Source organism: Urocitellus parryii, chromosome 11 (genome assembly GCF_045843805.1).
Source record: "Urocitellus parryii isolate mUroPar1 chromosome 11, mUroPar1.hap1, whole genome shotgun sequence".
Lineage (NCBI taxonomy): Eukaryota > Metazoa > Chordata > Mammalia > Rodentia > Sciuridae > Urocitellus > Urocitellus parryii.
In genome coordinates, this window is record NC_135541.1 from 11,644,497 (window position 1) to 11,670,322 (window position 25,826).

At 42.2% G+C, this 25,826-nt stretch overlaps 1 protein-coding gene and 1 pseudogene across 8 annotated transcripts in view; one reads left to right on the forward strand and one right to left on the reverse strand.

Moving 5' to 3' along the window:
* Ubr4 (ubiquitin protein ligase E3 component n-recognin 4) overlaps positions 1–25,826 on the reverse strand; it is a 129,162-nt gene that overhangs the window by 52,937 nt on the left and 50,399 nt on the right. For 2 of the 8 annotated variants that reach the window (XM_077803683.1, XM_077803681.1), the window contains exons 41-62: positions 25,409–25,567; positions 24,918–25,070; positions 24,426–24,653; positions 23,948–24,105; positions 22,838–23,009; positions 22,417–22,618; positions 21,220–21,383; positions 20,568–20,784; positions 19,533–19,749; positions 18,752–18,784; positions 17,556–17,619; positions 17,015–17,149; positions 15,767–15,941; positions 14,985–15,068; positions 14,755–14,895; positions 13,747–13,868; positions 13,037–13,148; positions 10,785–10,915; positions 10,491–10,668; positions 9,944–10,048; positions 8,247–8,384; positions 7,304–7,478 (exon numbers count right to left, since the gene is read on the reverse strand). In XM_077803683.1, the coding sequence (XP_077659809.1) occupies positions 7,304–7,478; positions 8,247–8,384; positions 9,944–10,048; positions 10,491–10,668; positions 10,785–10,915; positions 13,037–13,148; positions 13,747–13,868; positions 14,755–14,895; positions 14,985–15,068; positions 15,767–15,941; positions 17,015–17,149; positions 17,556–17,619; positions 18,752–18,784; positions 19,533–19,749; positions 20,568–20,784; positions 21,220–21,383; positions 22,417–22,618; positions 22,838–23,009; positions 23,948–24,105; positions 24,426–24,653; positions 24,918–25,070; positions 25,409–25,567 (3,263 nt within the window). The remainder of the gene's footprint in view (positions 1–7,303; positions 7,479–8,246; positions 8,385–9,943; positions 10,049–10,490; positions 10,669–10,784; positions 10,916–13,036; positions 13,149–13,746; positions 13,869–14,754; positions 14,896–14,984; positions 15,069–15,766; positions 15,942–17,014; positions 17,150–17,555; positions 17,620–18,751; positions 18,785–19,532; positions 19,750–20,567; positions 20,785–21,219; positions 21,384–22,416; positions 22,619–22,837; positions 23,010–23,947; positions 24,106–24,425; positions 24,654–24,917; positions 25,071–25,408; positions 25,568–25,826) is intronic. The other 6 variants (XM_077803688.1, XM_077803687.1, XM_077803682.1 and 3 more) reach the window with 5 other exon arrangements.
* LOC113191149 (activator of 90 kDa heat shock protein ATPase homolog 1 pseudogene) lies at positions 2,324–3,349 on the forward strand (annotated as a pseudogene).

Here is a 25,826-nt window from a genome sequence, read left to right on the forward strand (position 1 = left end):
AAAGATTAACCTTAAACAAAGAGGAGTGGGGGGAGAGAAAGGGAGAGAGAAGGAAAAGCATATGGAAATGGTAGGAGACCCTCAATGTTACACAAAGTTACATAGAAGAGGATGTGAGGGGAAAGGAGGGGGGAAACAAGGGAGAGAATTGAACAACAGCAGATGAGGTAGAGAGGGATGATGGGTGGGGAGGGGAGGGGGGATAGTAGGGGATAGGAAAGGTAGCAGAATACAACAGTCACCAATATGCCATTATGTAAAAATGTGAGTGTGTAACTGATGTGATTCTGCAATTTGTATTTGGGGTAAAAATGGGAGTTCATAACCCAATTGAGTCAAATGTATGAAAGATGATATATCATAAGCTTTGTAATGTTTTAAACAACAAATAAAAAAATATTAAAAAAAAAAGGGAGCAAAACTATTCTAATCTACAACTGATGGTTAAAAAATATTTCCCAAGCAAGCTATCAGGTTCTAGCCATTCTTAGAACCAAACCTCTGGTGGTACAGTGGCACATTTCTGCAATTCCAGCTACTTACAGGGTTGAGGCAGAAAGACTGTAAGTTTGAGGACAGTCTGAGCAATTTAGTGAGACCCTATCTCAAAATAAAATTTTAAAAGTTTTAAAAGCTATTGATATAACTCAGTGGTAGAGTGCTTGCCTAGCATTTGCAAGGGAAGGCCATGGATTCAATTCCCAGTACCAAAACAGCAACAACGAAACAAACAGACAACAAAAAGAACTAAACCTTTAATTATAGGTTTCATGGTTTCCTAACACATGCCTTTAACCTGCCTCCAGGCATTATTTTCTGGAATCTGATGTACAGGCCTGTTGCACCGTAACCTGACCTTTTCTTTTTCATGTTTCCTAAGTCCTTAGGAAGGTCAATAACTGCTTTGTTCTCTCTCACATCTTCCCCATCATTTTCCTAATGTAAAATTTAATGTCAAAACCACTCTCTTACAGACCCAGGAATTTTCTGACATATTTAGTTGGCTTCTACCTACTAGCGTTCTTCATCTAATAGATACACAGTTGGCCTTATGTACCAAGTGCCCACCTAGCTAGTATTCTGACTCAAGAAAACCAATATGAAAATTTATCATTTAAGGTCCCGCTGACAAGATTGGCAGCCTCACCTAACACATGATCACAGACAGATTAAAAGTATGGTTGCTGAATGAATGGATTCACTTTCATAATTAGTAAACTGTCTCTTCATTTCACCTCAAGGACTACTTGTAAGAAATGTGCATGATTTTCTCATGCATTATATATCCTAACAGGTATCCAGAATATTTTCAAAATCATAAATACTTGAATGAAAGCATTTGACCTTACCTGAACCACAAACGGTTGTTATTCTAAAAAGAACTCAAAGGAATGAGTTAACTGTTCTTCAGAGTATAGTAGTATATAACATTCCACACCGGCACCCATGAACAACTTGGGAAGCTATAAGCTGTGAGTAAAATGAGTAAGAACTGCTCAGAGATGGACGAGGTACCAGTGAGGAAATGTAAGACAACAGCAGGAGTTTAATGGTTTCATAGATAAAACAGATTTGGGGATGGAATCATGTCTTCAGATTTGGAAAAGATACATGTGAACACACAGGTACAGAGAAAAAAGACAAAATGAGTGGAGTCAGATCTCAACCAAGATCATACCATATTACTGACTTTCCAAACAGATACTATTCTTGAAATTTAACAAGAAAATTAAAACTTGTGCTCCCAAATTGCAATTTTCTTTTCCTGGGTGACTTAAAGTATTTTATTCTTTTAAAAAATTCAGTGACCATTTAATTAACTTACTTATGGAAAAAAAAAAAGGGGGGAATTGAAAAGCACTATAGGGGCTGGGGATGTGGCTCAAGCGGTAGCATGCTCGCCTGGCATGCTTGCGGCCTGGGTTCGATCCTCAGCACCACATACCAACAAAGATGTTGTGTCCGCCGAAAACAAACTAACTAACTAAATAAATAGATATTAAAAACTCAAAAAAAAATAATTAAAAAAAAAAAAAAAAAAGAAAAGCACTATAGACTCCCACCACCAATATGGCTAGGTAACCTAAACTGACTCTCCTAAAACCAACTGAGAAATACTAAAAAGATATTATAACATTTTAAAAAAAATGATAAGTCTCGGAAAGTTAAGGTGGGAGGGGGTGGGATGGAGAGAAAAGCAAGCCAGGAGGTGCTACGACTGCTTTAGTAGTTTCCAGGTGCTGCCAGGTGGTTAGGACCAAGAGGTCCTGAGGCTGTGGATGTGGCCACTTGGGAGTTGGTGGGGGATATGGTAGGAAAGCCTATGGCCAAGTGGGGTGAGGGCAATCCATGATGGACCATGGAGGAGCAGGCAGACCCCAGCAACATGAACAACTAGCATTTGACAGAGAGGGATGCTTCTAATTGGTCCACAGAAAAGCTGAAAACACTGTTCCTGGCAGCAAGAATGCAAAACAAGGAAGGCAAGTGTGAGGTGACAGAAGTGAGTAAGCCTGATGGACAGGCATTCATTAACAATCGAAAAGGCAAACTTATCTTCTTTCATGAGTGAAGCATCAAATTAAACTGAACAGGATCTCAAATTTGACGAAAATAGAGTGGATGAAGAGATTAGTGTAAGCCTTAACAAAGATGAGCCTGACACAAATTTCGTGGCCTTAATGAAGGAAGAACAGGTGAAACTTCTAAGAGAAGCAATGGGAATTTACATCAGCACCCTCAAAAAACAGAGTTCACCCAGGGCATGATCTTGCAGACAGTGAATGGAGAGTGAGTAGACCCAACAGGGAAGCCAGCACTGAAAACGGAGGCACACAAGACTAACTCTGCTCCTCAAACAAACCCAGGCCAAACCTGGTGGTGTCAAAATCCCCCGTTTATAAGAGCAACCTTAGAGAGACCTTCTCCGACATCCCCAGAGGAACTCTCTATAGAGTTAACCACCCAAGGCTGGTTCAGGCCTTTACCCATGATCCCACAATGTCAGAAGCAGACAAAGGTGAGAAGTTTCACATGGAGATGGCAGTGTCTCTGGGGAATTTTCTGATCCAGTTCCTGAAAAACATATTGCGATGAAGGGAGGTTTAACTCTTGGCCAAAGGGGCACTTTGCTACCATCATGTTGACCTTCATTGACAAGAATGGAGAGACTGAGCTGTGCATGGAAGGCGGAGGCATCCTTGACCCTGAGGAGGAGAGGACACAGCAGAGCTGGCAGCGGTACTACTCTGAAGGCATTGAACAGACCTCTGGCTATGGAGCACATTGTTTTAGGGCCAGCAGCAGGGGGCTCCAGCCTGCTGGATACTTCAATCCAGCCCTCTCCTGACTGGGGCTCTTGACTCACAGGATTGCACTATGTGTATGTTTTCTGCTTGGTGAGGTCACAGAGTAATTTCCCTTTTAAGTGTACATACACTAAATAAACATAACTTCAAAAACAAAACAAAATAAATGATATCTCAAAAAATTTCAAAGGACTAAAATCATCTAGTATGTCCTCCAACCACACAAAAAAATTAAACTATAAATCAATAACATATAATTAGAAAATTCCCCAAAATATTTAGAAATTTAGTAAATACTTCTTAATATCCCCTGGGCCAAGGACTAAACTACAACAAAATCCAGAAAACAGATTAAACTGAACAACAATTAAAACATAATATCAAAATATGTGGACTACAGACAAAGCAAGGTTAAGAGGGAATTTTAGAATAAAATATACAGTTTCAAACATGTATTTTGAAAAATTTAAAATTAATAGTTTAAGTTTCCAACTGATGGAGCTAAAAAAAAAAAGAATAGAAAATTAAGCAAAAAAGTCACTAAGTAGAAGAAGGAAATAAGAGAGGAATAAATACAACGCAGACAAACAGAAAAAAACAGTTCCTTATAAGTTGATAATCACTAGCTAGATGACTGTTATAAAAAGAAAAGATACTATAAACCCTAAAGACATCATAAGGATGATAAAAAATAATTACAAACAACTATATGCCAATAAAATTGGCAACTTAAATAAAATGAATAAATTCCTTATAAAACATAACATGCTAAAATTGATACAAAGAAATAGAAATAATTCTCTATCACTTAAAAAATGAATCTATAATTTAAAATCTTTCCTTAAAACAAGTCTAGATGACTTCATTGGTAAATTTTCCAAGAACTTATAGAAAAATATAGTAATCTTATTACACAAACCCTTCCAAAGAAATGAGAAATGGGGAACATGTCCTAACTTATTTTAAAGGAAAATCACTGTGCTAGACAAAACATTAGCAAATCAAAAACCCCAAAATATAAAGGATAACATCAGAATCTAGTTAAACCAAACCATAGGGTTGGTTTAAGAGAAAAATTGATGTAATTTACAACCATTAACAGAATGAAGGAGAAAAAGTGATATAATCAACTCAATAAATGCAATAAAAGTTACAGGAAAGTTTCAAAACATCACTAGAGAAAACTGTCTCCTAATAAACTAGGAATAAAATTTCCTTGATTTTATAAGGAATATCTGTTAAAACAAACCCTAGTTGGGTGCAGTGGCACACGCTTGTAATTCCAGGGGCTCAGGAGACTGAGACAGGAGGATCACGAGTTTGAAGCCAGTCTTAGCAATGGCGAGGAGCTAAGTAACTCAGTGAGAACCTGTCTCTAAATAAAATACAAAAAATAGGGCTGGGGATGTGGCTCTAACACTACTTATGAAATCTTTGCTAAGCCTGAGTTATGAAAATATTTTGTCTCCTAAAACTGATAATGTGTTACCTTTTAAATTTACATCTACAGTTCAATGGTTTGGGGCATAATGTAAGATTAATTTTATTCTGTATGAATTTCCATCTAACCCCCAGTTTTACTAGAAACACCATCCCTCCCCTAATGTCGCCTTTGGCATAAATCATATGACCATGTATGTATGGAATCTACATCTGAAACTCCAGCCTGTTCTATCGACCTACTTGTTTATCCTTACACCAATCACACTGCCTTAATTATCATAGCTTTATAATAAACTATCATTGTTATATTTTCTGATTTTATGGATTTTCTTCAATATTGTCTTGACCAAAATTAGTCCTTTACTTCCGAACAAGAGTCAGTATCAATTTGTCAATTTAATACATACATAACACCAATTGGGATCTGTGACAGGGATTACATGGATCTCTATCTGAAGACAAATGTCATCTTTACAATGAGACTTTCAATCCATAATCATGGTATAGTAAGTATTCCAATTATTTAGGTCTTCATTAATTTCTCATTAGATTTTGCAGTTTTCAGTAATTAAATCTTATCTGTCAAACTTATTCCTACATGTTATTATTTAATGATACTCGAATAAATCTTAACAAATTATACACACAAGGAATAAAAATGAAAAGTGATTAATTAAGAGACATGGAAAGAGACTATGATAACTTAACATCTATTTAAATGAACTCCCAAAAAGAAAAATAAAAAGTGAGGCAGAAACAACATCTGATGAGATTAATACATGAGGATTTTCCAAAACTAATAAGATACTAACCCATACATTCAAGATTCCCAGACAACTAAGGAAACAAACAAAGAAAACCATCTTATGTAGTTCAGTGCTACGTAGAGCACTTGCCTACTGTGCAAAAGGCTCTGGGTTTGAGTCCCAGCAGCAAAAAAAAAAAAATTCCAGCAATCTCAGAGACCCCATATTATCTGAACACAATGGAATTAACCTAAAAATCACATTAATTTTTTTAAAAAATCAGTATAAAACACTTTGAAGAAAGTTTTTAAAACCCTCCATCAAAATATCAGAGTTAACAGTGTCTGAGATCATCTTCATTCAAAGAGATGTTATAAGTGGCTGACGTTGAAGCAGAAGGGTACAGGAACATAGGAGGTGTTCACAGATGTTCTATTCTGTCTCTAATGCCTGTGTCAGTGATTGTTTTCTTCCTGATAGAAATCATTCAGTTTAATATGCGGATTCATTGTTTTGGCACTAATGTGATAACTGTTGGTCTCAACAAATTCAACAAACATTATATCACAAGTATTATTCTTTTGTGGAGGGGAAGAGGATACTGGAGATTAAACCCAGAGACATTTTACCACTGAACTACATCCCCAGGCCCTTTTACTTTTTGAGTCAGGGTCTCACTAAGTTGCTGAGGGGTCTTGCTAAATTGCTAAAGCTGGCCTTGAAGTTGCAATCCTTCTGTTCAGCTTGTTGCGTAGCTGGGATTACAGGTGTGTGCCACTGTGACCAGCTATCCCAAGTGTTATTCTTAAATTTTTCTTCCTCTGTCTTCTATTTCTCTAGCTACTCTTTGGTTAAATACCAAATCAGTACCAAACACCATCACGTTTTCTTAAGGGGGATAGATTAGAAACTCACAGATTATCTTGTTTCAAAATATTCTACCATTGGTATTTACCAATGCTCTTATTTCTCCTTTACCTTGTATACAAGCTGAATAAAGGAACTATTTCTGATATAATCTACCTATTAACTTATTGATGAGCCTCAAATAGCGCCTTTTACAAAAAAGGATGCAACATAATGAGTTCATCAGTATTAATGAAACAAATTTTTTTTTTTAAAGAGAGAGAGAATTTTTTAATATTTATTTTTTAGTTTTCGGCAGACACAACATCTTTGTTTGTATGTGGTGCTGAGGATCGAACCCGGGCCGCACGTATGCCAGGCGAGCAAGCTACTGCTTGAGCCACATCCCCAGCCCAGAAACAAAATTTTAATAAGAAAAATTCATGGTTTTAAGACAATAATTTTAGACTTATAGGATTTAGGGAGCTTTCAGAAAAAGAGTATTTTCTATTCTCTCTGAAATTGATCTATAGAACTCTAATCAGACAACAGATCTAAGCTGCATATGGGGGCATACAACTGTAATCAAGCTACCTGAGAGGCTAAGTTATGAGAATTAAAAGTTTGAGGCCAGTTTGTGACAACTTATGAAGACCCTATCTCTAAACAAAAAATAAGGAGTAGGGATGCTGCTCATTATTAGAGCACATTCCTAGAATGCAAAAAACCCTGGTGCAATCCCCAGTACTGGGGGGAGAAAAAAAGAAGGAAGGAAGAGAGAAAGAGGAGGAGGAGGAGGAAGAGGAGAAGATAATAGCTCTGGAGCACTTCCTAAGATTTTAATCTGTTTCATGAGTTTATTGTCTTTATATTTCATAAGAAATACACTATTGTCTCCATTCCACCTCTGTTTCTGAAATACTCTGATAAAGCTTAAGATGGTGAATGGTCAGTCCTGACCTGTTGCTAGTGTGGACGTCTCCTTCGGCTTCCCCTTCTCCTTCTCCCTCTGAGCCATCTCCTTCCTGGTGCCCAGTGGTGGTGCTGATAGCACCAGTGCTTGAACTGACACTTCCTGGTCCAGCTGGATGTCCCTCAGCTGTGGCATCACCATAGGCACTGCTCCGGCCAGATACTAGAGGAAAATGGTTAAAAAAAAAAAATTGACTCCAAAGCAGAACGGAATACAATACACTCTGAAGTTAGCTTTAGATATCATTTTTTTCTATATGAAGCTGAATGAGGACTGAATTCATGATCCTGATCCCACAGCACCATACTAAATCACACTCTAGCCACTCAACCTCCTATCGTACCCAAGCTCCACCCACAAGAATGATCTTCATCTCAACAAATTTATCAAATAATTCAGAGAAAACAAACCTGATATGTAAATCTAGAAATTATCAGAGCTACTCTTAATCTCCTCCATAAAAATTTGTCAGTCAGTTGTTAACTATAGACTCATTTTCAAACAAAAATGGCTTTATCATGCTCCCTGATTCCAGAGTCCCCCGCTTATTAGCTAGTGTACTGTGGGGTTGGCTTGCTACATCAAGACATCTGATCATTAATAGGATTGCCCCAAAATATAGTTTATAGCAAAAACTATAGGCTAATGGGTTTCAAGGTCACAGTTATTTTAATCAAGATGTAGAACTGTGCATGTCACTGCTTTTCTTCCACTAATAAAAACTTACACATGCCTGTAAAATATTTCAATGTTTACTTCACTGAGTGTCAGCAAACTCAACACTTGAAACTTCAGCACTGAGGGTAAATGAACTCCACAAGACTTTCAATGAGTCCCTACAACTTCTCTTTGCTGAAAGCAATTCCAAGCAGGGATTCCTATTTGTCCCCACCCTCTGCCCAGCAAGATCAGGACCCCCAGGCACATTACCACTGTGCTCGCCAGCCACTGAGTCCACTGCACTGCCCCCGCTCTCCGAGCCCACACTACCACCATGGTCGGCAGGAGAGGTCCGCAGGGTAGAACCGTCAGTCGCTGCTGTGCTGCCCTCATCATCTGAGGCTGGAGCTGAGAGAGTAACAAGAGCTGTTACAAGTAAAAACCCCTCTTCGGGGTGAAAGTATCAAACTACATAGTGCAGAGGACACGATGCAGTTTATGTATCCTGTAGTCAGAGAAAAAAGGGAAAGATTTGCTTCGCTAGTTGACCACTAACAGGAACAAACACTGTACATGGTGCATTGCAAACAGTACTGAGACAGAAGTAAAAACCCAGTTTACTGGGCATTTCCTTCGCTCTTACACTACAGCGCAGAGATTCAACAAGAATCAGTGATGTGGACACTGAGTCTTCTAGCTAAATGCTTCATGGTCACCATTGTCTAGGTGTTACTGACACCTGCTGAGAGATCTCAAACTAGCCATTGCCATTCAAAGCATAAAACTCTGGATTTTAATGAGATTTGTTTTGCAATCAGTCAATTTATGCTTAGGAAATCACTTATCATGAGCTTTTGAATTGACTGTGTTTTTTTAAAATCAAGTGGTCCCAAGGGGGCTCACTAGGAAATTTCACACGTCCTAATCATCCTCATCAGATGCTAATAATGAAGCAAGGAAATTCCCCAGAGACAGCCACAGCATCCAGGATCAGGGCTGAGCTGAGACAGGAGGAAAATGCTGGATGAGATACACGGGGGGGGGGGAAGCCACGACAGCCACAGAGCAGGTACAGTATGCACACAACCAGACAACACAACAGCGACCTCAGAGCCTGCAATGATAGCAACAGAAGAGACCTCAGAAAAGCAACAAGCCATGGCAGCAGGTGGGGACAGCCAGTTTCTCTTTTTCTTATCTATCCAGGGTCAAACTCCCAGAATAAAACATTAAAAAAAAAAAAAAAGAAAGAAAGAAAGAAAAGAAATAGAAACAAATACAGAGATTCATCAGTCTGGAAAAGTATAAATCGACTCTTCTGTTACTTGAGGGTTGATTCTCCAGTGAGTTTCTCAGGTATGACATCCTCCTTTGTTTGGTTCAACTCTATTCAAAAATATTTATTTTTTCTTATCACATTAGGAAAGTGAGTGAAATTCAAGTCAAAATGAGTTCTGAAGATTTCCTGTGGATCTTGGTTATCCACAAAAACCCTACCTCTCCTGCTCATAGGTGCCTAATGGTCAGCCACGTAGTCCCACAATTCTGAAGCACAACCCAGCTACTTGCAGCTTTAATTTTCTTTGCAAAGGAAGAGTAAAAACTTAAACAGTAAAAACTTTACAGTATCTTGTCTCCCTTTTAAATTTTTTAACATGTTAAAACTCTACAAAGAATACTAAACAATATAACTCAAGCCCTAGTCTAATCAGCCTACCAGCTGCTCTCTGGACCTCTCCTCAAGAATCAGCTCAAGCCAGGCAGCATGCGAAGTGTGAGAAAGCAGAGCCATGAGCACCATTGCCAAGTTCAGCACTATGCCTTCCACACTCATATTCCTAAAGCCAGGCAGAAGCAGGAAGTCCAGAATGGCCTGTCAAAGCAGCTGCCCATTACACTCTCACAGCACTAAGACAAGGCCAAGGGTCCTGGGGCCCTGTGCCGTGCTCCTTGCTGTGGACAGTTACCTGATGCTGTGGTGTCAGAGAGGGTTCCTGCGTCCAGAGAGGAAGAGCTGGGTGCCTGGCCGGACAGTCCTAGGCTCTGAAGGCCCAGGGCACTGCTGCTGCTGCCTGGGAAACAAGTGGAGAGTGAGCACGACATCCCCTCCAAACCCCGTCCACAGCTGCTTTGGCCACCTGCTGCCCTCAGGAGTCTCTACAAGCCAGCACATGACCCTCTCTGGCCTATATCCACTGCTGTCCACCCCCCAAATTCAGTTACAGAGGTGGTAGAATGCTTCCTTCAGCTCAGGCAGAACAGAGGCTGGAGGAATCTAGGAGATTCAGGAGAAATAATCCAGAAGACCAAACCAGCAGACAAAGAGATTGGCTCCCAGCCCGAAATTCTCACCACAATCCCTCTCACTCTCCACCTGTATCCCTTAACAGCTCTCACCCAGATCAACCTCTCCCCAAAAGTGGGGACAAGCTAAGTCAGCTGGATATCAGTAACTGCCAAATCCTCTTTGCTGTGCAAGGCAAAGGCCACTCTATTCCTGGTATTGCCTTCTACCTTGCTGGTCCTGCTGCAGGCTCAGGGCAATTGCTAGTTCAACCATGGTCTCATCATCTGCGTCAGGCGGGATGTCCAGCATGGGAGGGAAGCCCTCTGCGCCTGCCAGCAGGGCCTCCAGGGGAGAGGGGTTGCCATTGTTGACATTCTCAGCTGTCTCCAGGACCATCGACTCAGACTGCAGAGAGAAAACTCTGTCAGGGTCCCTTAGCAAACAGCAAATTTTGGAGTCTATTGAACAAGAGCTAGAGGGGAGCTGAAGCTCCTTTTCCCCTCTCCTGCTGCCAGACTCACCACCATCTCAAAATCTCCGTGATCCACCTCACTCTGCTCCTGGCTTTCCTGACGGATGTGCCCACCATCCGGGATTCCTGATGACTGCATTTTTTCATCTGCATCATCATCGTCATCATCATCCTTGTCTCCTGAGACAAAGAAACCCCAATCACCTGAAGGTGCTTGCTTTTTCCTCCTTAACATGTGGTGGTATAAGTTGAACAGCAAAAAGCCAGCACATGGCACCCTGTGCTTCCAGGGTAAAACTCCCAGGGTGCTATGCCCAGAAACCTTTTTCTTTTGTTTCTTGGACCTAGCAGAATCTAGGAAGATGGAGTTAAGCACAGATAGCTTGTCCCCAAGAAATAGGACTGAAAAGGGATTTGAAAAGGATTTCCCTAAAGCAAAGAAATCTAAGGTCTGACAAACTCCCACCAATTCTCAGGAAGCCTTCGACAAGACATGAAAAATAATACAATTGAGATGTGTATCTGTCATGGAAGCTTAGAGTTTATTCTTTACTTATCTCCAAAACAACTAGGTTAGTAAGACTTTTTTTTTTTTAATATTTATTTTTTAGTTATCGGCGGACACAACATCTTTGTTTGTATGTGGTGCTGAGGATCGAACCCGGGCCGCACGCATGCCAGGCGAGCGCGCTACCGCTTGAGCCACATCCCCAGCCCCAAGACTTTTCACACTACATAATCATGAGAAGAATTAGAATTAAAATGTAAAACTATCAAATGGGAACTAAGGGAACTATAATAGGTCCTATGTAAGCCCACTTCCGTGGGAAGGTGGGAAAGCCTTCTAGAAAAGAAATAGTCCAGGTGAGACTCCTGGTGGTCAGAAGAGGAGACTCTACTCAATGGATTTTGGGGGGGGGGGGGGAATGGGGACTGAACCCAGGGGTACTTAACCACTGAGCCACATCCCTAGCTCTATTTATTTTTTGAGACAGTGTCTCACTAAGTTGCTTAGGGCCTCGTTAAATTGCCGAGGCCGGCCTTGAACTTCTAATCCTCCTGCCTCAGTCTTCCAAATCCCTGGGATTACAGGCCACCATGCACAGCCAGGTTTGATGGATTATTAAAACAGGCAAATATGTCCTTAATTAGAAAAACAAACTGTTGGGCTGGGGATATAGCCCAGTTGGTAGAGCGCTTGCCTTGCATGCACAAGGCCCTGAGTTCAATCTCCAGCACCAAAAAAAAAAAAAAATTTAAAAATTTAAAAAAAAAAGAAGCTTGAAGAAACACAAACTGTTGGCAGTGTAGGTTCTTGCTAGAGAAAAGACTGCAAACCACTACCTAACTCATCAAAACCTTAGATAAGATACATGTTACTCAGGGAAGAATGTCTGAAAGTTACACTCCTCTAGACCCAGGCTGTCCCATACAGTAGGCAACAGCCACGGGTGGCTACTGAGCTCTGGCTAGTCCATCTGGAGATGTGACATTAGCATAAAATCCACGTTGGACCTGAAAGATACCGCCAGAAAACAAAGCATTTCACTAGTGGTTTTTTATATTGGCTACATGTTGAAATAATATTTTTGATACACTGGATCAAGCAAATTTTTAGTACATCAATTATCCTTATTTCTTTATACTCCTTATGTGGCTGCTGGAAAATTTAAAAATATATTTAACTTTCATTTGAAACTTACTTTCAAATCAAATCAAGTAACCAAAGAGTTATATAGTATAATGCTATTAGACAGTCTATAGAATTGCTCTTATTAAAATGTAAAATGGTGAACTCTTGACCAAGGCCAAGTGTATTATGAGGGAAATCTGTGAAATCTGACAAACTTATTATCGGTATGGCCACTGAGGATTCTGTTCCTTAGGCAAAACAAAATGGAGCCTTAATGAAGAGCTTTGGTGCCTGGGGAAATTAAGTTCATTTTGTGTTTGGTCACCATGATCTTTTCAAATGTTCTTATGCTGGGACTCCGGAGAAGCTCCAGCCAAGTATAAGGTATTCACTAACGACCACGTGGGACCCTGTCATGAAGAGTCCTATATCCTTTGCTTGGTTTTCATTGTTACCTTTATTTTTACATAGTCTTGACTTTCATTATTTTTATTCTACTTAACTATACGCATTTTTATATGTCACCTTAAAATTCTTCATGAAAAAGTAGGGTAAGACATAAAAAAACCAAAGGCTCTTGGTCAACATGAGCAGCACTTCCTAAGACTGCACCTCTTCTCCCCCACCCCCCAACCCAGACAGAAGCCCAAACCCACACCTCACATTACCCATTGGAGTGTTGCTTCGAGGGGAAGAGGGCAAAGTCACATGTCTCCGTTTGTTCCTGGGCCTTAGGACTCGAATTAGAGCTTGTTTACAGGAGAAGCTCACAGCAGGATCCTGAAGTTTAAAAGGAAACTGTCATGCTTGTTCACAAAAGCAGCTGCGACACTTTCTCAGCGCGTCACTCACATGCGTTGTGAAGACCTATCTCACAGGCACCCAGCTGACCCAAATTCAGCAGGTTAAGCTGACTGGCACTTCCAACCTGGCATACAGAAGACCCATTCACTGCCTTCCTGTCTCTCAGTTCCTGGTGACAGTCTGGCAGGTCATTTGCCCCTGAAGTCACTTTTGACTCCTTACATATAGACACTGGCTTTTCTTCAGATGTTTAAGCCCTCAGTGCTCCTCTTAGCTCTGTGCTATAAACAGTACCTCTAACATGTAGCTTCTGTGACAGGGTTCCTAGAAAGAGACATCTTAATGTGCTACATTCATTCATGTGCTTAAGTAATACTTAGCACTATATAGCAAATACCAGACTAGTCCTTAAGGATTCAGCACTGAACAAGAAAGACTAAGCCCACTCACTCCCTTTCCTAACCTTACTCTTCCATGCTGTAAGATCTTAAAGCTTTTATTGATATTTGAAACTATGAATTCCTTTAAGCCTATTAAAAAATTTTTCCCAGACATTCTCAGGAATGGTACGTACAGGACATAATAGCATCTGCATGTAGATCTTGGACGCAGTGTTGATACAATCCAGCTCACAAGTACAGTAGCCATGGATAATGTCTACCAGTGCATTGACAGTAGCTTCAATATGAGTAAGGCCTACAGGGAAGAAAAATGTCATCTGAAAACTTGGTGGAAAAGCCTCTAGATACTTGGGAGCTTAAGATAAAGTACAAATTCTTATTCCCACATAAAGGTCAAGCTAACAAAAGACAACAAGCACAACACAGCAGAACAAACCCACAAAACACACACACAGAATGTGGACTGTCAGCAGCATTTGTGATTTGTCTTATTAATAGTCTTCTAATCTCCCAAACTGTCCTCAAAAGCCTTTCCAGATATCCTGCATGATAGAAGTGAGCAGTTGTCCACTCTGCAGCTATCAAAAGACAAGGCAGGGAAATGTGAAGAGGTAGGCAGATGCTAAATGCCCCCTACAATCCCCAAACCTCAGGCAATGATAGAACATGACCTTGACAAGCCTGCTGGTCTAGCTTCCAAGTAATCTCCAAACAGATGAATACCAGGTTGTTCTACTATTCTCTGTTGCTTCCTCTTCCGCCTAAGCTTTCAGTAGCATGAGAAGTTAAGATACCTGACACAGTAGCAGCTTGTAAATAAAATAATTCAAGACTGATACTTAATTTTTAACTTTCGAATAAACATTGAACAAGTTTTAAAAAATGTTCTTAAAAACAATAATAAATACCATAGAAGATACATACACCATACACACACAGTATCTCTTTACAAGAAACGTGCAACCCCACGTGAAGAGATACAGCACAAGAAAACCCTACTCTCTGCCACAAAGCTAGTTCGTGTATCAGGAATAATACACTGATCTAACAGACTTCTAGTTCCCAATTATTAATTCTGGAAGAAGTGAATGATGAAGGCTAAGGGTCATAGCTATTCAAAGACAGAATTTATATCAACTTCATTGTGTATCAAGTTTCAAGTGTCCCTTTTAATATGATACCTGGCAGGCAAGCAGGTGCCAAGAAGGCATTCTTGGGTTTGGACGCATGGAGTTTCCAGAAGTGGTTCACAAGCTGGGTGATGAAACTACAGCAATCTCCTTCCACCTGCTTCTGCAGTTCCTTCCCCTCATCCACTCCTTCTACGCAGGAGAAAGAAGATTATTAACGATGGCAAATCAAAGATGGAATTTAATTTGTTTTAAGGTTAACTCAGGTCAAGGAAGCTTGCCTGCGGAGGGAGTTTCAAGTGGGGCCCCAATCAATATGCCAACTATCCCTAGATTCCAGCAGGCACATCTAGGAAAAAAACAGTCTGGGAAAGGAATATCACAGAAAACATTGAATGTTAGAATTAAGTAGAAAGGGGAGCATTCAGGATCTTTACAGCAGATTAAAAGATGTCCATTCCAACTGTTCAACTTCTAAAATCTAGGGGAACATCTGAGAATGTTTCTAGGATTGTAGTGTTAGGAGGGAGGACAAGCAGGACAATGACAGCACATGGGGACGTATAAATAATAAAAAAATGTAAAGGCATCAATTAATTCTATTTGAAAATGGCAAAACAGGTTTGGTACCCAGTCAATGTAAGAAGAGATGAAGAAACAGAATGCAGCACTGAGTAAGGCCACTGAACATATTAATAAAGTACTGGCAAAAAGACAATATGAAAGTACAAGATACAACCCATAACCTCAATATGAGCAGGACCGACCAAGTTTAGCTTTACCCTAAAGACCGTAACAATGTTAACTCCAGAGACAAATTATACCTGATGTTCAGAACACTAAATAAACTCAAGTATAATCAAATAAAACTCAAGATGAGCACTGGAAAGGGCACGCAGTTAAAATGGGACATCCTAACATTCACAAGATATAGAACAGGCAGCAAAATCCTTATCACAGAGCCTGAGCTCAGTTGAAAGGCCAGTGAGAATAGAAAGAGGAGGAGAGAGCGTAGAGAAGTGTAAGCAGATTTCAGGACCACAGCCACGTAGGCCAAGTTCACCTGTTTCCATCTGGGGCAGCTTTGACTCCGTGAAGTGGACAAGGTTATTAGGTCGCATGATGGCGATGGAACGAGCTGTGATCACCAGCCTCTGGAACACCTCAGGGTCCAGATCCTTGCCTTCTCTGCTGGATGCATTGAGACACTGCACAGCTTTGCTCAACAAGGCCTGATCCTATACAACACAGCATCACAGAGAATCAACCATAAGCAAAGGCTGAACACTAAAAACAAAAAATAGAGGGGAGTGGCAATCATCAGGACTGCTACCTCCTCTCAGGAGAACAGATCAATTCCCACCAACCACCCAGAACAAACCTTCAAAGCAGCCCAATATGTTGGACTTAAAACACATAAAACATTAAAGTCTTTTTTTTTTTTTCTTTTTTTGAACTGGGGGTCGAACCCAGGGCTCTGCGAATGCAAGGCAGACGCTTTGCCACTGAGCTACATCCTAGCACTAAACATTAAAGTCTTTAACAAGTCAAAAGTCATGCAATCAGTATCAAAGCATGATAGGAAAATTAGAGTCCAATCAAGTCTCCGGTACTGCAGCAGCCCAGATCTCCCTCTAGCAGAAGAGCAGTTTCTCAGCAAGTTCCTAGTGCCTAAGGGTGATGTTTCCAAAACCGCCTTTCCTTGGGGAGGGTCACAAGTTAAACTCACATTTCTCAATTTTATGGGCAAGAGACATGAAAGCTAACCAAGGCTTCTGGGCTAGTGGCTTCTAAACTGTCATCTCGTCCAAATAAGGAAACTGGCCCAACTCACCTCCTTTAGCATCTACTGATTTTTATGGGGGAGGCCCTTCAGATGCTCTCCAACCACTAATAAGTCAACACTGCTCCAGGGAACAGGATGCCTTTCACATTATTCTACAGCCAGGGGTGGAGTGAAAACACCGGCAGCTCTATCCACTGAGTGACTCTCCTCCCCTCACTGTTCTGGGGAGAAGCTGCCACCCCTAGTGTCTTTCTCTTTCTTAAGCCTTGCTGATCCTACTAGAGGAATAAAAAAAAAAAAACACAAACCAGTGGCCCACTGGTCGCTGACCCTCAGCTTTGAGTGGTGTTCATGCATTTCCCAGAAGAAAACTCTAGACTCAGGTCTAATCTCACTGCTATCAAGCCTCTCCACAGCTTACACAGCTGTGCCCTCACTTCACATACACAAAACCAACTTACTCAGTTCCCTGTCGGGGCCACAACTTCCAATTCTACAGAAGCCTCCCTGAAAGGGAACGATTACCTTGTGGCTGTGATAGGCCGAGCGGCTGGTATGGAGGCTGGCCAGAAGGCTCTTGGACTGTTGCTGGACACTGGCAGGTGCTGGCAGGGACAGCAGCAAAGTGGCCAGCTCCTGAGCTGCATTCTTGTTTCTCTCCTGATGTGAAAGACAGCAGTTATCACTAACCCCACAATGCACTGTACAATGAACCCTCTAGTCTGCCCTCCCATCCTGCCTTTGAGGCCACCAGAGTGAGGTCATATGTCATAGATTGAAAAGACCAAAAAAAGAAAACTGGTTTTAGAAATCATAATTCTCATATAACACAGGTGAAGGACTAGGATCCAAGCTCACACCACATATCCTACTCTCTGACATGGCTCACTACCCGGCTCCCAAAAGCAGGACGTGAGGCCCAAAGCTGAAGACTTCTCTGGATCTTCTTGGCAAATCAAGATTAGGCTATAAGTGTTGTTTAACTGTGAGGCCTTGGGCCTCAGACAACTCCAATGACTTCCTGCCTCTTCAGAAAGCTCCCAAGTGCTTTGAAGAAGTAACTTGCCTTCTCGATGATTGGGCCAACAGCAAAGCAGCTTTCCAGGGCTTCTAAAGAACTCACAACCAGCCTGGGGAGACAGAAAACCTGGCTTGAGTACAACAACTGTTCTCTCCGCCTCGTGCTTTAGCCTAGGCAAACTATGGTCGTGAGGACCTTGGGGACAGCTAATGAATGCCAAATACAAAATCAAAGCACAATAAGACCTGCCACAGGCACCATGCATATCGTTGCCTGTGTTACAGGCCAGAAGAAACCCAGCTCCTGCTCGGAGATCAACCTGAGGCCATGTTCATAATCCGTAACTCAAAGACAGGGTTTTTCTTGCTCAAAGAGGATAAATGTGCTTCCTTCTGCTGCCTGTGGCAAGGATCACTGAGATGGGCTTAGCAGTCTTGATGCAATGGGACCCGAAGCTCAGGTGCCCAGAGATCAGTGGGCAAGGGAGACACAAAGGGAAAGGTTAAAGCCATCTTCCTACATTAGGAAGGTTAGATTTTTCTTACACTTCCAAGAAAATGCACAAGAGCATTTCCTGAGTCCCAAGGTACGGCAGAGTAAACAAGCTATTTTTAGGTGCATGCCACTAGCCAATATTCAAAGGGCAGTGCAAAGCATCTCTCAAAAACTGACAATTCTCCCTTAGGGAAGGAACAGGAAGCCCAACTATTAAAGGTACCAAATAACATGTTCCCAGGGCTTACTCCTTTGAATTTAACATAGCACAGTGAAAAGACTAACATCCTGACAGCTGAAGCTCTGGACAGAGAAGGATAAGTATTGAGAGGGTAGCTGGGGAGAAAAGGCATGAGGGTAAAGGAAGGCAATGAAGTATTAGGGAAGAGGACCTGAGGTACAGAACAAATGTGGCTGGAATGAGCCCTCTATGGCTCGTGAGCTGACAGGGCTTTCTGCTTGCCCCTCCGCTCCCACCCTTTCTCATCTACTGCAGAGGAGTAGAGAGGACTGGGGTAAGGGAGAGAGCTAAAAGAGTCTGACATGGCCAACACCAAGGTGCACTCACGATCCTGGGTATGCTCCATTTTTACACATGGAGAGCGCTGCAGCCATGCAATGATCAGAACAGAAAGAAGCAGGAGGACTCTTCACAGAAGCAGAATCAATGCAAAGCCACACCATCACATACACTGCTCTCTGACACACAGTCACTCGTGCAGAGAAAAGAAAGAGGGCATACTAACCGGTCCAGCTTGGTTAGGGACTCAGTTTCAGAACTTGGGGGAGAGGCAAAGAAAAAAAAGGAAAAAAATGTGAAGCTCAGAGAATCCTGGAAACACATCCTATGCAAACCATATATGAATAGGGTGGGGGAAAAGAAAGAGAAAGAAGGAGGTGGTTGCTGGTGGGAGGCACTGACTTCAAGCAAGGCTATTCTTACAGCTTACAATGTAAGAACTCACAATCTTACATCGTGAATTATTTCATCTACCATGGCAAACCAGCAGCTCCCCAGCACACAGAAGCCAAGCACAATGCTTGAGAATGCCACCATAGGGAGACCTAAGGAGACTCTGCTACAGGGCGCAGCAGCAGCCTCTCTTGCTGGCAATGTCATTACCAAAGTAAATAGCTAGTGCCCAGGAAGATGAGAAGATGATGAAACCGGCATGGAAGGGAAGATGTTTCCCTAGCATCTTAGCAAGTCTGGATCCTATTCTAGAAAACGGACTTAAGTACCTTCCAGTCTGTGGCCTCTGGCTGCTCCAAAATGTACTAAGAATTAAGAGAAAGGATAAAACATCTGCCTTAGCAGAGACTGTGGCATCAAATGACTCTGCACCCACTTTTCAGGCTTCAGCTGCACAGTAAGGAGACACTGAATGTGGGGGGTGGTATGTGAAAACTAGAAAATCACAGGCTAGACTTGGGACAGGTGCAGAGGCAGACTCTCAAGACACAGTGAGGTTCTGCAGCAAGTGGAAAATGGTGAGAACTGAAACCAACCCCCGCCAGTGCTGGTACCTCTCCAAGACAGTGCCACTGGTCGTGGTAGGGGCGGCTGAGTCGCTGTCGCCAGTGCCATTGCTCTGGTTCAGGTTGGAAGGGCAGATGTTGCTGACGGAAGCAGAAGGGAACTCTTCCGGGGGTTCATCAGGCCAGCCAAACTGTTCCTTCGTCTTGCCGTAAACTTTTACAGCATCTATCATGGTGACACCTGCTGGATCCACCGAGGCACCGACTGCAATGAGCAAGAGAAGCCTGTGGAAGCGCATCCTCTGAAGAGCCATGAGCACCTCTTCAAAAGCAAAGGCCAGACCAGGCTGGGCAAAGGCACAAATCACATCAATTTTTATAAACATAGAGGAATTTTATCTCCTGAGACACTAATGGTACCTTAGATGGTAAATACATGAAGAAACAGTTCCATGGAACAAAAGTCTATGAAGTTTCCAAAGCGTCCCCAAACATCAACATAAGGACCCTCTTGTGCTGTCCCATCCCCAGCAGTCTCCAAACACTTTACTGTTCAAAGTACAGGTCATCACCACTCACATTAAAAACAACTATTTCTAGGACAAAGGACATCAGATGGGTGGCCAGTAAATGACAGAAAAGATGCCAGTCTTAAGAAAAGCTTAGAGATTTGTACCTGGAACTTTTTTAAGTCTTCGATGGCACAAGAAGGCCTTGCTAAACACCTCACAGAGACATGTGACTTGAGGCCTCATCTGGAGAAGGCCCTGCAATCCCACATGCCAGTCCTGCCTCCCCTCTGCCTAGACATAGGTGCAGCCCCATCAGTGAGGTTAAGTCACCCCACAGAAATCAACATGTAACTGAGTTTACCCTATCTTTATCCCTCTATTTTCAAGTATGCCCTTTCCCTGGCACCTGCCTTTTGTTTATATCTCAAGTAAAGATTTCTAACAGCACAGACCACAGAGAAATCAGCAAAGCTGGGAGAGCTCAGAACACTGATGGACCACAGACTGGTGGCCTCTAATCCAGCACTCATAATGAAAGGGTAGAAGTCTGCACCCAGGGTTGGCGACTCACTAAAGAGGTTTAGCTTCTTATCAGCTTGCAGGGCTTCTTCTCTGGTGAAGGGGAAATCAAACCAGCGTGAGCGACTCAGATTAAGCTGCATAGTTCTGCCAAAGATCTCAATGTACGATGGGGCCCGTTCGATGGCCTGAGTCCCGATCTGGATGCGCATGCCTGTCATCACCATGGTGCTGTTGTTGTTACTAATCTCGATAGTGAAGCCACCAGGCTGAAGGGAGAAAAGACTGGAATCAGAAAACTAAGAGAAGTTCTTAAATTAAATTCAGTTGCTCTGATGTAGTCTTAATGTGTGCACCCACATAAGACTTTTATTCTTTTAACTCCTCAGTGATGACTGTCTTGCTTCCAAGGATGCAAAAACAGGCAGGGAAAGGACTTTTTCATGTCTGACTTCCTTCTCCCCAGCATTTAACAACACTCTGCTGCCTTCTTGCACAGTGACCCCAAATGGTGGAAACCTAGCCTTACAGGATCGGAGTCCTTCCGCGTGTGAGTGAAAGTGTTCATTCATCCCAGGATCATTTAGCCACAAATGAGAGTCAGTGATTATGAGCTCAAATTTCTAAAAGGAAAATGTTCTTGAACCATACTGTTGACCAGTCCTTCTATCCAAGGCTTAAACCCAGTCCATCAAAGTCCTCACCTTGGTGTTGGCCACATACATGCCAGTGGAGTTCAGCCGGTGCTTTATTTGTTGTGCATTGTAGACTTGTAGGAGATCATTACCACCAAATTCCACATCTGTCAGCTGCTGGTTGTGTTCAAAGAAGTCAATGGGGAAAGTCACCTGGCTAGAGGTGCGGGTTGCTGTGGAGAACAGTACCAGATTGCCAGAGAGCACTGGTATGGGTGGTCTCTGGCCACCTCCACTCCCACTGCACAGCTAAGGACTCTTCCCAAACTGAGGTCACAAGCTCCCTCTCATCTTTCTAAGCAAACTCACAGGATTTGCATCAGCATGATGCATACGTGATTCCTACCAGCTCTCTAGTAGTTACTATCCCTAACCACTTGACCTAGCAATGCCAAGAAATCTCATACTAGTAATGCATGGATAATCCCAGTGTCTTGGGCAGCTGACACAGGAGGATCACAAGTTCAAAGGCAGCCTCAGCCACTAAGTGAGGCCCTAAGCAACTTAGTGAGACCCTTTCTCAAAATAAAATATAAAAAGGCCTAGGGATATGGCTCAGTAGTTAAGCACCCCTGGATTCAATTCCTGGTATCCAAAAAAAAAAAAAAAAAAAGAAGTCTCGTACTGATGGTGGGTATATGGCAAGCAAGCATTAGTTTCAAACTATTTCTGTACAGGAGGATGTGCTACACCATCATCTCAAACAGACTCTAGAAAAATGTAATGTGATGATAGCTGCAATGCTCCTTGCTCAGCCAGGGTCTCTCACTCCTAAACTCAAGGTTTCTCTCCCTTGAACAGTCCTCTTTCAGTCAGCAAAATCATCAGCTCAGAGACTGTGATAGGTTTTCTTCACTACTCAGTGGTAAATTAAACAAATGAAGTCATCTATTATTTAATCAGTTCAATCCTACGAGCAAGTCATTTTTCCAAACCCAGAAAGAAAACCCCTCAAGCAAGGGCACCAAAGTGATGCATACATCATTCTTTATGGGGCACCAAAGAACTGCTGACTTGCAGCAGATAGACAGCCAACATGTGCTTGTCATCTAGAATCCTTCCTTTCAGGAAACTATCTAAAATTTATCTCTTTTTTCGAACAAATGTTCAAGCAGGACAGTCAACGTTTCTTCTCAAATCTTTATGGTGGTCTACTCTGTCACTGCCTATAAGACTGTGTACCCATTCCCCACGAAGGGGCCTTACTGATGGTAGCTGTTTTGCGCTTTCGAACAGGCTTCATGATGCTGATAACACTGCTGGGCTGCAGGGATGGCTGGAGCCAGTAGGAGGTATTCTCCACATTGGCCATGTAAATGCGAAGGCTGCCGTCCTCACACAGCAAGATCATGGTTGTGCGCTGCTGCTCATTGCAGGCTGTGTGCCTAATGGCAACCATGTCTTGGATCTGTGTGGAAGAGACAAAGGAAGGTCAGTTCCTACACCTAGAGCTTAGAACCCAGAGAGAAAGATCCAGAAAGGCTACTGGTTCCATAGTCAGGTAGGGTTGCAGAAGGGTAGCAAAGAAAAGGCGTCTAGGGGGAATGGATTGCAAAACCTTTTTAAAGGCCTCCGTTGAAAAGAGACAGAAAAGTTTCATAAATAAATGGGCCATTCGGGCACTGACCTTTGCTTTAGCAGGAAGAGTCTTAATCTCTTGGATAAGGAAAGTGTCTGGTTTCACCATAACTACCAGTGGCACACCTGTAGTTTGCTGGACGCAACACACCAAGCCAGGGTGATTCATCACCTCGGACCACTGGCAAAGGGCAGGAGAAGTCTTACTGCCACCATTGGAACTGCAGACAATAAAACTCCCACAGTTAGGGTGTCAATCACCATTGACCTAAAGCCACCCTCCAACTAGCTGACTCCAGAATAATACCCTTGACCAAGGATTCAGATCATCTATGGGTCAGTTTTGTTCCAAACCCTGGGAAACACTCATACATTCTAATGTGGACTCCCAGGAAGGGTCCTCATTTAAAATCTAAACTGCTAAGCTATCACGGTCTGAAGGAACAAGTGACACTAAGTGCCCAGAGGCTTTCAACTCATAGAGCCATGGAGCTGCCTAAGGCTGATGACCAGCATCCTATAAGAATCTCTAAGCATGTCAAGTTATGTCTGAATTCATGTCCATTTTATTTCATCCCAAACCAGGTAATTCCCAAAAGAGAGGCCTGAGAGACTGCCATAATGGCTCTTGAGTAACAGATAGTACTAAAAGAGATACTAAATCTCTTGTTCCTTCTCCCTAAATAAGACCCACTACCACACACATACCTCTCATCTGGAAATTGGATGAAAGTCTCTGCCTCCCCTAGTTCTAGCCATGCCTCCAGTACTGATAACATGTTCTACTTCCTGATACAGTAAGTTTCCCACAAGAAGGAAATGTAAAGGACATAATGGCAGGATGAGTACCTTCTGTCCCCTAATCAAAATTTGGTAATTATTACAATCACATGTGCTGAATTAACTATAGAGCTTTCTCCCTTCTTCATAACAGGAACCTGCCCCCCTACCACTGCCAACTACTTCTTAAATCTCCATGGTGGAGGATGAACCTGCCAAACTTGAATGCCGCTAGATTTTAAGGCTATCTAGCAAGAAAGGAGGATTGCTGGAGAAAAATAAGTTTCTTACACCTCTTCAGATGGAGACCAATACTTGGGAGAGGAGTGAATAGCCCCTGTTGAATCAGGGTATAGGAAGGTGGACATTCAATTCCTACCTTTTGATGTTGATGGGGAAGAGCTGCAATACCTCCAGAGTTGTCCTACTGATGGTGGCAGCAAACGATTTGCCCTGACAATAACTGAAGAACAGCATCTGCAACACGTGGGAGTAGTACACAGAAACACCTCCACCTGCCACCTGGCTGTTACTGTCCTAGTGGGGCAAGATACACATGTGCATCAACTTGTTGTCCTGGCTACCAGCCTCCTGGGTATGCTGGCTATGAGTTTTAAATCATGCTCAGGTACTCTCACACTCCAAGCATGAGATTCCCATGGGGAAACTTCAAAAATGTTCTCAGAATAAAGGAATTTCAAGTTGAATCAGTTTAGTCATGAAGGACAAGAGCTTCTGCTGTTAGGTTAAAACATTAGAAGCACAAACTGAAAAAAGAAAGAAAATGGAACAAAAACAGAGGAGTTACTAAACTAATTAAACCTGGAAAAAAAGGAAATGGCAACACCTGCACTAACCTTCAAGTCCTCATGATTGACTTCCAGGACGTTAGTGACATAGAAGGGTCCCTGCTGGGCACTGCTGGCCTCCTCCATAAGCTGAGTATAGATGTACCCAGCTGAAGACATTATGACAATGATGTTCTTTCCCTCCTCATTGAACAGAAAGGTAACATCTCTTATCTTTGAGCTTGGCAAGAGAAAGTAGAAGGTTGGACTCAAGGCATCAACAGACAGGTCGTAAATCTGTAAAATGGAAGGAAATCCTAAATAAAGGGTAATATAATTCAGTCCCATCCCCCAAGGATTCTGGAGAATTCTAACAGCTGCAGTTGATAATGGGCATTCACTCTCCATTCAGCAAGTTCCTACTAAGTGTTAGACACTAGGCATACAAATATGAATGAAATATCTTCTACTCTTCCTCAAAAAATGAGTGGGAAAGAAACACACAAATTCTGTAACAAGGTCAGAAAAGTGGACAACATCGTCATAGAGCTATAACTGTACCTTTACAAAATCTGCAGTGACGATTGCTAACTCAGTCTGTGAGCCAGGCAACCACACGGCTTTGATGATGAAGTTTCCTGTCGCCAACTGGGGATGCAATACCAAGTGATCCGAGACAGAGCCTGAACTACTGAAGGTGAGCACATGGCAGTCCTGAACACAGTTTAAAGATAAAGTGGTTAAAGGTGATTTGACAAGTAGACAAATTCATCTGAGTTTTCATGCTTCCTCTTCTTCCCTGCCATTCCCTGGCTTAAGACAGTATTTATACTGTCTAGTAACGTATTCAGGTTTGCAGAACACACACAGACTGTTCAAACACAGGGAAATCTGGAAGACCTGGAAGAAATCCAAAGGAAGATTTCTTCTTCATTCCAATAGCATTTAAGCTTCCATTCAACAATGAGTAAGAAAAAATGGTGCTCAGAACAGGAGAGAACATGACTAGGGCACACAGTTGAAGAAAACCAAACTGGGATCAGAATTCTTACCTTCAGCCCACAAACTGCAAGATAGTCCTCCTTGCAGGGATTTCCAGTGAGGCTCAACACAGTAAATGGAACTGGGGCAGAAGCCAAGCGGGTCAGCGTCAATTTCCTTTTGCTGGAATCTGCTTGCTTTAGGAGTGCAGAGAGCTGCAGAACAGTGATCTGCAAAGGAAACATTATCAATTTATTCCCAACCCTATTCTTCTCAGAGAACACAGGGCACATGACAAAAATTCCTCCAGTAGACATGTTAATCCACAGGCTTTTTTTTTTAAATGGAAAAGTCTCTTAGGAAATTTCTAGACAAATATTAGCCTCTATTTGTTCTGGCAAAAAAAAAAAAAAAAAAAAAAACCACAAAATGACTTCGATCCCCACTTCTTAAAAGGGCATTGAGTAGTAATAAAACCAACTTTTCCTT